The sequence below is a fragment of the Convolutriloba macropyga genome, chromosome 9 (assembly GCF_964194025.1).
Source record: "Convolutriloba macropyga chromosome 9, txConMacr16.3, whole genome shotgun sequence".
In the NCBI taxonomy this organism is placed as follows: domain Eukaryota; kingdom Metazoa; phylum Xenacoelomorpha; order Acoela; family Convolutidae; genus Convolutriloba; species Convolutriloba macropyga.
Window position 1 is genome coordinate 29,863,355 of NC_134476.1, and position 17,040 is coordinate 29,880,394.

At 32.2% G+C, this 17,040-nt stretch overlaps 1 protein-coding gene across 1 annotated transcript in view; it reads left to right on the forward strand.

Annotated features, from left to right (window-relative positions):
* Positions 1-12,427, forward strand: part of LOC142346176 (peroxiredoxin-6-like) — a 14,443-nt gene extending 2,016 nt beyond the window's left edge. The window contains exons 2-4 of the mRNA XM_075398685.1: positions 5,866-5,986; positions 7,795-7,985; positions 12,147-12,427. Coding sequence (XP_075254800.1) covers positions 5,866-5,986; positions 7,795-7,985; positions 12,147-12,427 — 593 coding nt within the window. The remainder of the gene's footprint in view (positions 1-5,865; positions 5,987-7,794; positions 7,986-12,146) is intronic.
* Positions 12,428-17,040: the final 4,613 nt, after the last annotated feature.

A 17,040-nucleotide genomic window follows, 5' to 3' on the forward strand; every position in this document is an offset into this window, starting at 1 on the left:
TAATAATAATAGTAGTAATAATAATAATAATAATAATAATAATAATAATAATAATAATAATAATAAAAATAATAATAATAGTAATAATAATAATAATAATAATAATAATAATAATAATAATAGTAATAGTAATAGTAATAATAATAATAATAATAATAATAATAATAATAATAATAATAATAATAATAATAATAATAATAATAATAATAATAATAATAATAGTAATAATAATAATAATGATAATAATAATAATAATAATAATAATATAATAATAATAATAATAATAATAATAATAATAATAATAATAATAATAATAATAATAATAATATTAATAATAATAATAATAATAATAATAATAATAATAATAATAATAATAATAATAATAATAATAATAATAATAATAATATTAATAATAATAATAATAATAATAATAATACTAATAATAATAATAATAATAATAATAATAATAATAATAATAATAATAATAATAATAATAATAATAATAATAATAATAATAATAATAATAATAATAATAATAATAATAATAATAATAATAATAATAATAATAATATTACTAATAATAATAATAATAATAATAATAATAATAATAATAATAATAATAATGATAATAATAATAATAATAATAATAATAATAATAATAATAATAATAATAATAATAATAATAATAATAATAACAATAATAATAATAATAATAATAATAATAATAATAATAATAATAATAATAATAATAATATTAATAACAATAATAATAATAATAATAATAATAATAATAGTAATAATAATAATAATAATAATAATAATAATAGTAATAATAATAATAATAATAATAATAATAATAATAATAATAATAATAATAATAATAAATTGTTTTCGGAACAGACAAACAAAAAAATGTATATATTTTTTCACTTTTTGTATACACACATACTGAACCGACAGAACACCAAAAGGCAGTATTGCCTCGTCATGTGGTGCCCCAGTCAGAAAAAGCCTGCTCGACAAAAAAAAAACAGAATAGAAATATTCTGGTTGGAAGTTATAATTCCTTCGACTTTGAAGTAACAATTAAGTTATAATTCCTTCGACTTTGAAGTAACAATTCCTTCGACTTTGAAGTAACAACAAAAAATGGCTTCTTCAAATGTAGTTTAACAGCGATCGGTGCTATCAAAACAATGGCTCATCAAAGAAGCAAAAAATGGTTTAATGTTTTGGCTCCGGGCAATAAAAAGCGTCATCTGCCTCGACAGTGAAATTTTTTCTCAACTAAGGTAAACATTAATTGGCTCGATAATTAAAGTTATAACCGATATTTACCGCACACACCTAGCTTTATACTGCTCTTAAAAATTTTGCGGTGCAATATCATAATTAGCAAAAAGGGTAATTCTTTTTTTAAAGTTCAAGAATGAAGCTTGCCTTTAGCGAACCCCTAGAATGTCTTACAACAAGGCATATAATTATTGTGTTGGAAAATCTTCTCAATTGTCTATTTTGACACGCGGGGAGTTTTACCCTGATTGACTATCACCCTTTGGATTATTTCATAAGATATACGGATAAAGGGTTTACGTAAAAGGTTTGGGATGACGTCATTGCTTCAGAGAAAAAAAATTAATTCAGGAACAGATCACCAGCTACAATTGCTGGCGTCAAACGGCCATTTCCCACTGCCTAACAAACGATTCGTCAGCAGTTGAAACTTCATGTACTCACCGATGCCTAGTAAAAAACCAATATAGTTGTAGCCTAGTCTAGCATTTCATCACAAACTGATTCCTCAGACCAACAACCAAAGATTTTGGAGCTAACATTTTATGACCGAGAGATCAGTTGATACGCTGCATCACTAAATAGCATGAGCTTATATGCTGCTGGCATCAAAATAGATTTTCTTTAGAAAACTGTTTTCCTGCACCGAAGCAAAACATTACCGTCAACCGACACACTACTTCCATTTGTCACCTTTTGTAAAAAGTACTTTTTTGAGTTGTCACCAAACCAAGAGGCTCGGTAATGTGCGTTTGCACATGACGTTCCGACCCCGCTCATCCACATTTTTGGCATAAATGTCTATCAAATCAGGAACAGATAGAAAACCCCAAAAATTCAAGTATTTTTCAAAAAAAAGTGTATGAAAGATCGCCTCCGACGAAAATTACTCCTTGGAGTAAAAACCACCACATTAGATTGATGAGATCAGCCATTATTAAGAAAGCAAGTCAAGACCAACAACAAAATCAAACAACAATAACAACAAGTATTATTAACATCCAAAACATTTTGACATTTAAAAAAACATACTAACAAGCTAAAAATAGCGTCGGATAAAACTCAAACTAAACAAAAAAACTTTTACTTCACTAGAGCACATATGGAACCACTCTATAAAAAAGCTAGGTAACAATTAGACAGAAAAAGAGAAAACAGCAAAGAAAAAAATTTTTCCAAAACAAATATATTTTTTAAAAACAAATAATTTCAAAGGAAGGAAAACCATTAATTGGCAACTGAAAATGTCCAATATTTTTATGATCACATACGCATTTAAATGAAGGCATTAAGATATGTCATTAATTATTTTTTATGTGGTTACAAAACGAACAACAAATAGAGACAACAAAAGAAAATCAAATAAAACTTGCTAGAGAAAACGCTTTCGAAGCTGAAAGGCCTTATTTGGCCCCTCAAAATATGTTCAAATGAGCCATTCTCGAACGCTTAAAATGTTGCATAGGCCTTCTCTTTAATGAAAATAGGAAACAACAAGAGCAAAAAAGAAAATAAGGGCAAAATTAGTTAGCGCTTTTTCTTCAAAAACAATTATATTCAAAGTCATGAAAGCCGTTAGCTACAATATGAAATAACTAAATAGGTTGGTCCATTCGTCCAAAGGAAGCTTTTGGATCTTTAACTATTCACAAATTACTTCTAGCGTCTACAAGGAGAACAGTAAATATAGACAAAAATCAAAAATCAGTTTACTTTCTGTGAAAAAAACCCGTGCCGAAGCCAATAAATTCAAAACGATTTCTTCAAAAAAAACAATAGATTTGCTAAACGTCCAACCTCCCTCAACAACAATATTGTCATATTTGACCTATAATTAACGAGTAAGTAAAAAATAGACCATGAAGAACAAAAATGCGAAATTAAACAGCGTTAAAAATTTGTTTTTTATTTTATTATAACTATTAACTTATAACTATTGTTTTCAATGTCATTAAAGCCATAAGCTATTTTACTAAAAATAGAATAAAGTTTTTCTATTCCTTCATGAAAAACCAATGAGACCTGTCATTATCCAGGTAATTTCATACGACTTAAAAAGACCCTTTTGAAAGTCAAGACGACCATAATCTTTCGAGTAAACAAAATGGATACAAAATGGATATTTAAAAACTGTTTAGGAAACCATTTGGAGCTATCAGCAGTGAGCTTTGATGTGAATTGTTCTGTTCTTTAATGAACATAAAAAGCTCAATTTTTTAAAAAAGAAAAGACTGACAATCCGAACTATTTTTTCGACTGAAACAGTCCTATATTCGATCAAACCAAGTACCACGATTGCTGTTTGTAGTTTTAGAACACTCAATTGTTTTGAATGCTTTGGATCTAGATAATTTGTTAGTTAAAAGAGCAAAAACAAATGCAGCGTTTTTGATAATCATAGAGTAAAGTTTGCTGTTTTTGTGGTGTGTACTTTCGGCAAATTTAATCAAAGTGGACTAAAAAGCTCATTTCGTGCAATTTTTGTTGATAAAGGCCGAATTGTCAGCCACAAAAATCAAATCAAATCAACAATACTTTCTTGTTTCCAAAAATAAAATCAAAAATGCTATTGTAAATAATTTTTTATAATGTTTGGCAAAACTGACGATATTTTCAGGCAAAATTCCGGAAAATGTCAATAAAAACAACGGAAAACCATCTATTATTCACTAAACTTCAAAACTCGATAACTCCATGTAAAATACGAAATTAAAAAAAATCTTTTTAATTCCGCTTTCTACGCTGGAGGGGCTTTTTAATGATACCACTCACAACTCTGTACGATCAATATATTGATCAGTCAAAACTGTCTGAACAAAAAAAAACCCATTTGAGCATATAGTTCCTCCTCCCCCCCCCTCAACAGGCGTCGGAGCAAATAAGAACTAGTATACTAGAACTTAACACTACACACAGAAACACTCGAAAAGGATGATTTTGGCCAGTTTTTGTCAAAGACTCGTAATTTGTTTAATTTTCATATATGCTGAAAACTTATTTCAGAAAATTCCACATTTTTGGGACTTCGTGACAGGTCTCGCAGTGGATCTTTTGAATGCTTTGAGTTAACCTCATTGAAAATGCTGCATTTTGAACACCTATTTTCGATTCTGTTTGACATCCGATTTAGGGAAACAATAAAACCATTTATCATCTCAACTTACTACCTTTAACCCTCTAGGCAAAAGAGAAAAAAGTACATTTCGTTTTTCAGCTTCCTAGTGGTGCAAACGGTTTATGTTAGGATTTCGATCAAACTATAGTCTTAACCTTAGTTAGAGTTATTTAAAAATTCATATTTCCTGATTAATATGACAAGGACAAATTGATTCTAGTCAGAAAATTTATAACAATGAAACGTCAATAAATGGAACATAGAATCAATATTCGGTTCAAACTGATGAATCTAGATAACTATTATTAGCGTGAGATTGTTTAATGTAGAATCTTCCCAGTATTTATTGAATGATTATGTTACCTCCAGAAATGTGAACGATTTCTTAGACAAAATTAAACGCATACTATTTATGGTATCCTTTGCGACTGGTTTCTTGGAAATTTGCAGACGCAAACCATATTGGGTAGCTTTTGCAACCCCCACTGTAAATCATTGTGCTAAGATTATTTTTATATTTTGATTTTCTGGCACTGATGATGGTTATATAAGGAGCTGATTTTTGAGCCTTTTTTCATCCCCAAAATCAATTCCACGTCTTGATCTAATTATCAGATCTCTCCTGTAAATCTCTAAGTTCCACTGTAAAGTGTTTGTTATTCTATAATTTTTGAGAAATTTTTCTTCTACTTAGATTAAAACGTTTTTTATTCCGCTTGCGAAAATCCATACTCAACTGTTTACATAGAAAGGGAGCCAGATCTCATAGATTCATTTGAGAATTTTTTGCAGCTTTTTTGTTGTGGCCAAACACAACTATTATGAGTAACAGCGGCTGCCACTAATTGGGAGGCAAATAAAAATCAATAGGTAGCTAAAATTTTCAAAGCGAGCATGCTCTGCCTCTCAATTGAGTGATTTATGAAAGCTCTTCAGATAGCCAAACGAGCTCTTTTTTCCCAAAGAAAGATACGCCAAATAGACATTGGATAATTGTTTTCTTGCCGCATTAACGCAAAATTTAGTCAGGGTTCCACATTTGTCTTACGTCAGAATTGATAACGGGGTGGCTATCCGCTGACACCCAGTCCCCTCTTGGTTTGACAACTGTTCTTGATCATATTATTTTGTGCTATCAAGTAAACCTAAAGCGAGAAACACGAAAACAGCCTGAGGCTCAAGGTAACTCAGATCAAAAAATTATCGCCGCTCAAAATTGTCTTCAATCAGACCCTTTGAGATCACAAAGATATTTGGCCAAATCCATCGTGACCCTAAGAACTTTGGTCAGACTCTGCCTCATTCAAATTGGTTGTTGCATTCAAGTGCCTGTTGAGATTATAATTATAGCTCTTGCTTATAAGTCTGTGCTTTTTCGATTATTTCCAAACACTTGTTTTTTTTTCGAGTTGTACATTATTATGATAGGGCTCTGTAAGGCAATGAATTATTGACAGGTTTGTCATGTGACAAACTGGAAGACCACAAGCTATGGGAGGCAGACATCTGTGCCTACTCCTCACAAGTGTGCAACTTCCCAATGGACAAGCTGCCATTTCCAATGATTGGAGACCACAGGTAGTCACAATCGTACATAATTTTTTTAATCTAAGCACTAAATGCACAAGTTGAATTAATGAACTTTGTGCGAGCAAGACAGTCATTTAAAAGGAATACTTGGGGTTCTCTCGCCAATGACTCTAAGCTATTTAGTAATTTTGTTTAGAAATGACGTCTGCTACGTCCAGTTACTGTCATGGATCGGTTTCAAAGAAGAGCAAACTCTACTCACTCTCTTTAATTGCAATGATCGTTATGTGAAAGATCGTATCACAGCTGTTTTTTTTCTCCGCACTCATATGCACATATAAAATGTACTTTTGCAAATCTGAGGTGGTGGAATTTGTTTAAAGTATACAAAATATTCAATCACTTATCAGAAATTTTTTTTTGGGAAATTCGAGACGTTTGCATGTCACTTTCCCGCGGTTAAGTCCAGACTTTGCCCCCTTGCCTTCATTTGGTCTGGAAATTCACATTCCATTATTATCTTTTACACAATTTTCCCTAAATGGTTTTCTCGTTCAAACCAAAATGCGAGCTATGTAATTCAATAAAATGTGTAATGTAGTCTATTTTCGGGAAAAAAATCTCAAAAACATGAATTTTCTATCTAAAATGCTTAAACTCTTCAGGCCATTATTCAAAAACTAAAAAGGGATGAGCAAAACACATAGTAGTACTTGTGGATTTTTCGAGAAAAGATTTTGTGTTATTGAGCAAATGTTTTAGTATGAAATTGAGGAAGGCTTATGCTTTTAGGTCTATAAGGCCTTCCGATATGCTGTCATAAACGCCGAATTACAGAAAACATTAAAATTCATCCGTGTCCAAAATTAGTTAAGGGAATCAAGAATGATTTTGACCTCAGTGTTTCTGAAATTCCATTGCTGTTACTTAATCAGTTCTCCTGATCAAATATCCAATGCTGAAATTCCCGTTTCTTCAACTTTTGCTTAACCTTATCCGTAGGGCTATTAAGCAACATTATGCCTAAGCGTGCTAAATATATGCATAATTTTTAAATTCCACAGTCCGCAGCGTCCTCAGGAATTGGTATTAAACTACCGAAAATGATCATATAAAGTCAAATTAACAGAGGAAATAGGTTAAGACTGCTAGTTTTTAATCGGAATATAAAACTAAGACAGAGAAATTAACGGGATGGTGTGGCATTGGGTATTTTTGGGAACTGGTTATTTTGCATTAGATGACAGCTACGCAACTATGATCATTTTAATTGAGTTTTGATATATGTCATTAGGAAACACGGTGACCTTGTTAGCATAGTTTATAGCATTGTTTCATATGTACAAAACTGTCTAACGGAAACCCAAATTTGGGACACTTTAGAGCTCAAATATAGCTTTACATTTATGCTGAGTATATCAGCATGAAGCAGCACTCAATAAAGACATCAATAAGATAATAATATGTCACTTTAAACGATCTTCTAAAAACATTATGAGATCAATCTACATATATAACTCTTCGTCCGCTCTTATCCTCAATTTATTGCAGTAGCATAGACACAAATCCTCGACCCGGCTCGATTAGGGGCAATTTATGTACATTTTTGGGATCTATTCTGTCCCCCCCCCCCCCCCCAGTGTTTTTTTATGACCCCCCAGTTACACATTCTATGTTGTTATATAGCATGTTACTATGTAAGAAAATAGCACGTGTGCCTGTGGGTCATAAAAAATTATGCTAAGCTGGGGGGGAATTTTTCAAACGGAATTTCAAACGGAATTTTCAAACGGAATTTTTTTCTAGTGGCAGATCTTTTTTTGCTGGTCATGTTCTACTATGTGGGTTGACTTCAGCCGTTTTGTGGCAATGGATCTGGGAATGGTGGACTATGATGAGTCTGATCTGCTTGGAGTGAATGTGACATGCAGGGCTGTCTTCATTGTCAGTCCCTCCGACCACCTCAGACTTTTCCTCTACTACCCTGCTACTACCGGCAGGAACTTCGATGAACTGCTGCGTGTTGTTGATTCGTTACAACTTACAGGTTATATTCGGGTTACGTTATCGCAACATCATCTCAACGTTACTTCATCTCATTTCAAGTTTACGAATCTTTTTGGCCCTTTTGTAATAAGTTATGACACCAGGGTTGAGAGTTTCGCCACCCGACGCTGTATTTTCAAAAATTTCTGCGCAAAGCTTTACACAGATATGCGCTGAAATTTTTACGAGAAATTTGCATAAAGAACTGCTAATATATCGCTAAAATTGTGCTAAAATACTATGATGCGTAAGAAATGCGCTGAAATTTTCAGAACTATTCGAGCTTATAAATGCGCTGAATTTTCTTTAAGAAACGCGGTGAAATGCTCTCAATTTTTGAGAAGCATGTGCTGTAACTGCGCTGAAATTTTGAAAGGAATGCGCTGCAAAAAGCGCAACAATTTATGAAAGAAATGCGAGAATTTACCTGAAAATGCGCTGAATTTACATACAAGCCGCGCTGAAGGTTTGTTGAAATTATAAAGTACAAGTGCATTTACAACTTTCAGGGCATTTCTTTCACAATCTCCTCACATTCAGCGCATTTCGTACAAAAATTGGGCTGAAATTGCGCTAAGAGTTTGAACCGGGCATTATGTTTACTTAATGTGCTCCACAAACTCCAATTACGTGTTTGTGTTACGACTGCAACAACGCTCTATGATGAAAATTACTGCATATAGCTCTGACTTAGAAATAGATTGTGATATGAAATCAGAGCAAAAGTTTCTTTTATTAAAAAATCGAAAACAAAGCTCCGATGAGAGAGAAATTTGTTCGGTGGTTTACCTAGATTTTAAGTCGGACGGTGAAGTAAATTCAAAAAGTTTTGAACTTATATTATTAAATGTGGTTGTCATTTTTCGCACTCATACAGTTCAAGTTCTCAAAACCCACAAACAGTTCCTCGGATTTCCACCAATTCCTCGGAACACAAGCGCATCTTTTGAAATTTAACATTGAGATGCTTCTGTAGGCTGACTGATAATTGCTTTGTAACTTTCAAAAGTTGAAATTTAGAAAGTTATAATTTTAATTGTAGCTAATTCAAGTAGCATTGACTGTCTTACAATCAACTGTTAGGTAGATAGATTTGTACCGTAAAACTTATACTTCGCATTTGGGATCATAAAAATTATACATGTAGACTGCAAGACAAACAAACACAAAGTTTTTCGAAATGGTTTTTAGAAGGGATTGTTATTTAACAACAAAGTTCAATATAAAATGCTCTAAACAGATCCTGAGTGGATCGGTTTTGATCTTTTAAAAAAATTAAAAAATTGAGTTTATTGTATGGTATGGCGTACCTTATTGTGTTACCATCGTGCTGTCAACGGAAATAATGGATTAAGCAAATGAAGTAGATGTTTACGTTGACTAGGAATTCGCTATCCAGTTCTTGTTTTTCACAATACACTCCCAGTAATGAAAATTTTTTAAAAATGTGAAAAATGCGGGAGAGAGCTGGTTTTTATCACCTCTGAGCGGACAATTTTTCTACTCATGTTTGAATTATTTAGCCTAAAAATTACATCTACTTCTATCTTTTTTGAATTTGAACATTGAACATTTTAAAACACATTAACCTTTTATTTAATTTGTTATCTCTTCTTTTCGTAAGAAATTGTGATTTATGTCTGCTAATGATGAAAAAATTTATTGACTTGAAGATTTCATTTTGCAAGTTGCCAATTTAATTTGCAAAAAATTGTTAATATCAACAGAGGGCCTTTATTATCAATTATCAGATCATTTATCAGTTTTTTCGTACTGTTAATAAAGGCAGCCACTTCAAAGCCAATTGAAAAATATTTGAAATGAACGAAGTTTGGTTAATCAATAATTTTAATATTTTTAACTAAAATTCTTATCACAGTACAAAACACGAATAAAATTTGATAAATTTTTCAGTTTAATAGAACTAGTTTGATTGAACTGAGTTTGATATTTTTTAGCTTTAGTGACCCAGAAACTGCAAAACATTTTTTAAAAATTTTTAATCTAGCACAATTTCTGTTGTTCATCTTATCATCTATTAGATTTCATAAGTATGACTTACTATGGATTAAGTGTCCAATAGTTCAATATTTCTATTGATTTGAATGTTTGAATGTTCTAATTTGCTATTAGTTTCAAAACTGTTTGCAAAAATCAATACAAATTGAATGAAATTTTGAGACGCTAAAGTTTTCTTCGTTTTCATTTTGTGACAGCTTTTAATCAAATTATAAGAGTGCTGATTAAGTTGCCTAACGACAAATCAGATGATTGATTTTAAGCAGGTACCTATTTGTCTGAGCGCTTCAAAGATTACTGATCAAAAAAATATTCAGTAAAATTTATGTATTTCTTGTCAACCATGTTTAGTTTGTGTTATTTTATCCACCGAGTTCTAAAACAATGAATTTTTAATCAGGTGATTTTTTGCTTTCGATCTCACTAAAAATACAATTTTTCAAATTTTTCTCTATATCAATAAGTTTGTTTTCCCATTTGGTTATGCATATTAGAAAATCTTTTTTAGGGAATCCGATAGGTTTATCCAATTTGATAATATGTCATGTATCAGAGAAAAATATAAAAACTTGGCACTTATTTGTGATTCAACCTTGTTAACTTAGTTTTGCTTTAAAACAATTGACTCTATTCATTAACAGTTCTTTCTTCAATCAATTTTTTTCAGGTTTTTGCATATATATTTTACCTTGTTTATTTTAGATGTCCAAAAAAACTCTGAACTGTTACAAAAAAATATATAGTTTATACGTTGGAGTTATATATATATATATATATATATATATATATATATATATATATATATATACTTTGAAACGTAACAGAAATCTTGAAGGTCAAAAGCACGAATAAACTTGCTGTCTGTATACAGATTCATCAACAAATTTTATTTTTTTCCGCGTTTTTTTATCTTTAAAGTACTGTTATTCTTGTGATGTTACAGCACCATCGACCGTTTCTTTGTTCAAATTAAAAACAGTTTTTTAAAGCTTTGCTTTCGAGCTAGCAGAAATGATTTGAAAACAAACTAATCTGAAATGATTCGAATCAAATATCAAACTTTTATCATTCAAAAACTCCACAGTTTATTTTTTTATGGTATTTGTCAAATAATAATTTAAGAGATCAGATTACTTAGAAATTATTTGGTCTTGCTATCCCTTCGTCTGATAGTCTTTGATTTTTGCAAATGTTTTTTTGGATCTTTTTAACAATTTCACCCTTGTGCAGGGGGCTATTCTTGAATAGAGTTTAAGCGATCAATTTACTAAGCAATCAGAGACTACTAACAACTCTCCACGTATGCGCATGCTATGATAACCTGGAATGAATTGTCTTAGTAATCATAAGAGAATCATATGAAGTCATACAAATGATAACGTATTTCCAAGTACAATCTTTGTTTGAGTTCAAAGAAATCATACATGATCCTGGTATGAAATCAAAAAAATCGTAAATGATCATTTCAAGTGGCCGTGTGCAAAAAACATGAGAAGGCTTAATACTGCAAATAATTTTGGCAGCAGTTATTGAATGACTTGTATGAAATCATTTATGATCCTTGTATGACTTCTAAGAAATCATATATGACCTAGTATGATTACAAAGAAAAAAGTTTTTTTTTAAGTTATGGCTGTACCGATCAATTTTTTTCGGTATCAGTAGTTTGAGGCGTAATGATTTAAGTAATTTAGTGTTATGTTTGATTTTTTGTATGATCCTTGTATCACTACTAAGAAAACATACAAATCATATATGACCCAGTATGATTACTGGGAATCAAATATGGCGTTGTGTGACTGCTAAAAATTTTGTACGATGAGCAACCCGGGAAACCGAATAGAAAAAATTACGCCCCGCTATGTTAATTAACCGAATTATGATTCAAAGCGGAAAGAATTTCGGATTGGCGAGTCGGTGGGCGCGCGTCACGGCTTCGCGATAACCGACCCGCGATTTCCGGATTACATCCCACAGCACATGAGAGAGAGGCATTATCGTGAACAGCGGTCCGCAATTTCGCTGAAACTGATATTATCTAAATTGTAGGTCGAGAAATATTGTGGTAAAGCATAGCACAGGGTGGAGTGATTCTCTTCTAGGTATCAAAGGGGGGCAATTGGTGAAAATCTAGTGATTGCAGAGAATCGAGGCGTGGCTACGCCGGCTAACTGGAAGATAGGCGAGAAAGTGATGATCTCCGCGGGTGCAACTCCAGAGCAAGCTTCTTGCTTGAACTCTGAGTACTCGACAGTCACCCTACCATCCGGGAAGAATTACATCAGATTCTGCCAACTTCCGGACCACACCAAGGAATCGGAGAAACAAAGCGGATGGAAGGATCCAATAGACGGTAAAGTGACCTCATCATATGATGAGACGGTGAGAATCGCACAGGACATCAGCTTTGCAGAATATGAGTGACCGATTAAAATGAACAGAATATAGCATGCAATAAATATACAGAAGTCCGACAGAGCAGAAAAGCAAAATCTATTAACGAAATCTATTCTGCATGACTAGAATTAGTTTTGTCGCCCGGATTTGATAATTACGATCTAAAAATAACCTCCTTGAGATTCTGCTTCTTGAAATATATTAGCAATAAAAAATAAGTGTTCAATCGGAATTTTTGGCTCATCTTTCTCGATCTTATTTTTTATTGTTTATTCTTTGGCTCGTGTTGGTTTTGAAGGCAAACCAGGTTTTAGAGCCCAAATTACAATAAGATTCTTTTCCATGGGTCGAGCAAGATTTTTGCAGGGTAATTTTGTGTGAATTATGGTCTTTTCATGGGCATTTTGGGTCAAGAATAGTCTTATGGGTTAAGAAATAGCATATCTATAGTCAAGCTTAGAACAATTAATCGCCAAGGCATCCTCTTATCATGGGCCTTTAGATAAACCATATATCGCAGCGGACTATATAATCGTATTATTTGACTGATGATGGAACTGGAGAGCTCAATTGCAATGACCTTTTCCCTTTAGAAATGATGAAACTTTGGAATTTTTCAGTTGTTTTCTATTGAGTATCAGTTTTCTTTAAAGATATAAAAATTCGTGGTAATCAGTTGCTCTTCAAAAACAATTATCACAAATTTGCGACTTTAAAACTCTCTGCAGTCAATTTATGTTCATTTCTTTTATATTTCGTTTCTAGAGCTCTGACTTTAGTTTTTAAATAAACTCCTTCTTTGAAATCGATAGTTGTTAGATGAAATACTCCAAAGTAACCAAACACTTTATGAGAAAAGGAAGAAAACAGGGTTTGAAAAAACTATCCTCAAAAATATAACTACAAAAATTGACAAAAACTTATGTATATGTATTTCATAAAGTTGAACTGCCTGAGCTAACCTCATATTTCTTAATTTCAATAAAGCCATTTCAACTCTTTATGAATCTCAAACGATCTTTTTTATTTTGTTCAAGAGTTGAATATAAATGCTTTATAGCAAAATTTCTTTCCCACAAAGTTCAAGAAAAAAAGAAAACACCAAAAAATACATAATTTTGTAATGCTGAACCTCAAACTTTTAATTTAACTGTGAAAAAATTTTAGCGGATCTATTTTGCCCCCCCCCCAGCTGAGTGAGCATAACTCTGTTATGACCCCCAGGCCCATGCGGTTTCTTCTAACATAGAAACGTGTTACATAGCAACATAAAATTTAACTGAGGGTCACAAAAAACACTGGGGGGTTTAAACAGGAAAGATGGTTTTCAACAAAGAATTGTGACTTCTGATAAAACTGAGTTTTTTTCTTATTAAACTTATCTTCAACCATAAAATGAATTGTTAATTGGATATGTCTTTTTCTGCATTTCCGCTAGACTCAACAGTGAGGGGATTCTGTCGCCCAGGGGGGATTCTGTCGCCCAAAAAAAATGAGCCAAAAAATTTGAACTTGTGAAGCAAGCGCTACTTTGTTACTCTGCTATTTCCCCTCTTCCTCTTTTGTACGCTGTTGCAATTTAGATTGCCTGGAAATAGATTAATTGACAATGAGGCCCGTAATATCGATTCTGGTTATGTGAATAACGAAGGCAAGACAATTACTTGCGCATCGATTGCAAAGGACAAACTCAAAACAATTTATAATAATAGTAATTACAATAACAAAAACAATATCCGTGTTTCACTTCCCAAAGGAACTAAACCAAAACGCTCACAGTATCCCAACTGGTATTGTAATTAAAAACTACCAAAGCTCATTCTCACTAAAATCTCAAGGTTTCTCGTTCTCATCTGTGCTTTTCACACTAGCTTTTAAAGTTCAGTCGCAATAAACCAACTGCTCTCTAACGCTTATGTGAAAGATTCTGGTCTGAAAAAATCTCCAACTTTACTTGTACAACTTCAATTTATACTCAACCAACACGCTCTTATCTTAAGCAAACGAACATTAATCTCTTAATTAACCATTGCAACTTACATTAGAATTGTGACATAATATGTCACATTCTGTAGGAGGGTTCTGCTTACTGTGAAAACAAATCATTGCAAAACTATGTTTTGTCCATGAGCTGTTACGAGCCGTTGTTCAACTTTTAGTTCATCATCGTAAACGACCTTTGGACTCTTATGCAAGCAAACCCACTCCGCTTTATCATAATTATGCACATGTCATTTTTTTCTGTTTGCTTGGTAAACGTTGGAAGTTTCATTGAAAAACTTATATCGCTCTATTTCCGCTGTCACAACCAACTCTGAATTTTTTTAGGAGTTGTGGCTTCCAAAGACCAAAAAGTCCAAACTCGTCAAAATTGACCGTGATAGCTCTTTGTTACTATTTGTCTCAGTTTATCATATTATTATCATTTTGAGGTCATTCGGCCGGCCAAAAGAACATTGTCTTTTTTTGTCTCTCCTGTCATCCCGAAATACCAACTCCTGGTTCCACCCGGTAGTTAAAAAAAGCATCATCGAAAAGCTGAAAAAATACACTATCGCTCTCATAATTATAAGGCTAGTACCAAGACTCCATGAGGATTTTAAAATAACGTCAATTTTCACTATATGAAAGTTTTTTATATGCAAAATCGTTTTTTTTGTTTCCTTAGTTCTTCACAAGATCACCCGGTATATTAATTCATAGGCAAACTCCATTATGACTAACTAATACAGTTATTTCCTTTTTAAACAGACAAACTTTACTTTTAAATATCAGAATTTTTCAAATCAGCCCCAAAATATATTTTGCGTTATTTTAGTTTTTGTTTCTAGTGCTTTGACTTCAGTTTTTAAATTAACTCCGTCTTTAAAATCGATGCCTGATGGATGAAAATTCCAAGGTAACAAAAAATTTTATGCGAGAAGGAAGAATACAGGAACTTAAAAAAATAGAAACATCTTTTAATAAACAAATTGTCGTATAAATTATGATTTGCAAAAACGGCTAAAAAAATTGACAAAACGATTATGTATATGTATATTATAAAGTTGGAGTTGATGAGCAAACTTCATATTTCCTAAACACAAGAAAGCAATGCCAACTCTTCGTCATTCTCAAACGAACTAAAAAATTTTGTTCAACATTTGCTTATGAATGCTTGATACCAAAAAATCTTTTACACAAAATTCAAGAAAAAAACAAAACACGAACAAATATATTATTTTGTAATGCTGAGCCTCAATTTTATAGTTCAGTTGTGAGATGTTTTTAACAACGAGTTCTGACTTACGACTACATTGAGATTTTGCTTATTAAACTTATCTTCAACCATAAATTGAAACGTTAATTGGATATGTTGTCTCCTGACTTTTGCTAGGCTCAACAGTGAGGCTTTTCGGGGTATTCTGTCACCCAGAACACCAATCAATGAAAATAAACCAAGTTATTTTAACTGGTGAAGCAAGCGCTACTCTGCTGCTCTGCTATTTCCCCTTTTCCACTCTTGCACGCCGTTGCAAAACAGATTATCTTGAGATAAGTTAATTCGCATTGAAGCCCGTAGTACTAATTCTGGTTATATGGATGAAAAGGTAAGACAATTACTCGCCTTGCTAAATCTGTCGCTTTCTCTAGGAGGGCTCTTTTTACTGTGCGAGCAAATCATTGCAAAACTATGCTCTGTGCTGGAACTGCTTCCAAACATTGCTCAAACTTCACCTCATCTTAAGTAAACAACTTTTGGACTCTTATGTAAACAAGTTCACTCCATTTTATCAAATGTATGTTTAATTTAAAAAAAAACGTTTTGCTTAGTAAATATTGAACGTTTCATTGAGAAGCTCAAATCAATGTCAATGACCATGTGTTAAATAATTGATTAAATTAACCCTAAGACTACGATTAATGGTAATTCTCAAATTTTAAACCTTTTCATGCAGTTCCTTTTAATTAAACATGCCCAAAAGACCAATTTTGCAAAAAGGTCAAAATGTTACATTTAGGGGTTAATCAGTGGTCAATTATCAAAACGCGGGTTGATAAAAATTACTATTATTACTGGAAAACCACCCATAGATGCATATTCCCAACAATTTCATGGCCTTGATTGTAATAGGTCACAAGCAGTACATGCGCACTTGCCTTGTCGTTGTTCCACAGGGAATAAAAACTCAAAAGGTCGTATCTCGTGTTCCAGGGGTCAAAATTTTGTCGGGTAAAATAATTTAGAAAAAGTAGGTGCTAAATAGTTGATTGCCAAAATTTATTGCCCAATGGTTATACGTTAGGAGTCGTTTGCATTTTGAATTTTATAGGAGTTGTAATTGCCGAAAGACAAAAAACTAAAAAAAATTCACATCATTACCAATTCGAAGTCATTCGGCGGTCCAAAAAACCAATTTCCGGTTTTAGTCACTCGTGTCATCCCGAAGCAACGACTTTTGGTTGCACCCGGAAAATAAAATTATTACCATGACAAAGCATTTTAATTCCTGGGCTCTTCCTACGATCACCCAGTGCATTAATTCACACGTCAATTCCATTGCGTTTGGTTAAAACAGTTGTTTATTTTTTAAACAGACTTAATTTATTTTTAAATTTCAAAAGCCTTCAACTCAGACCCAAAATTTATGTTGCTTTGT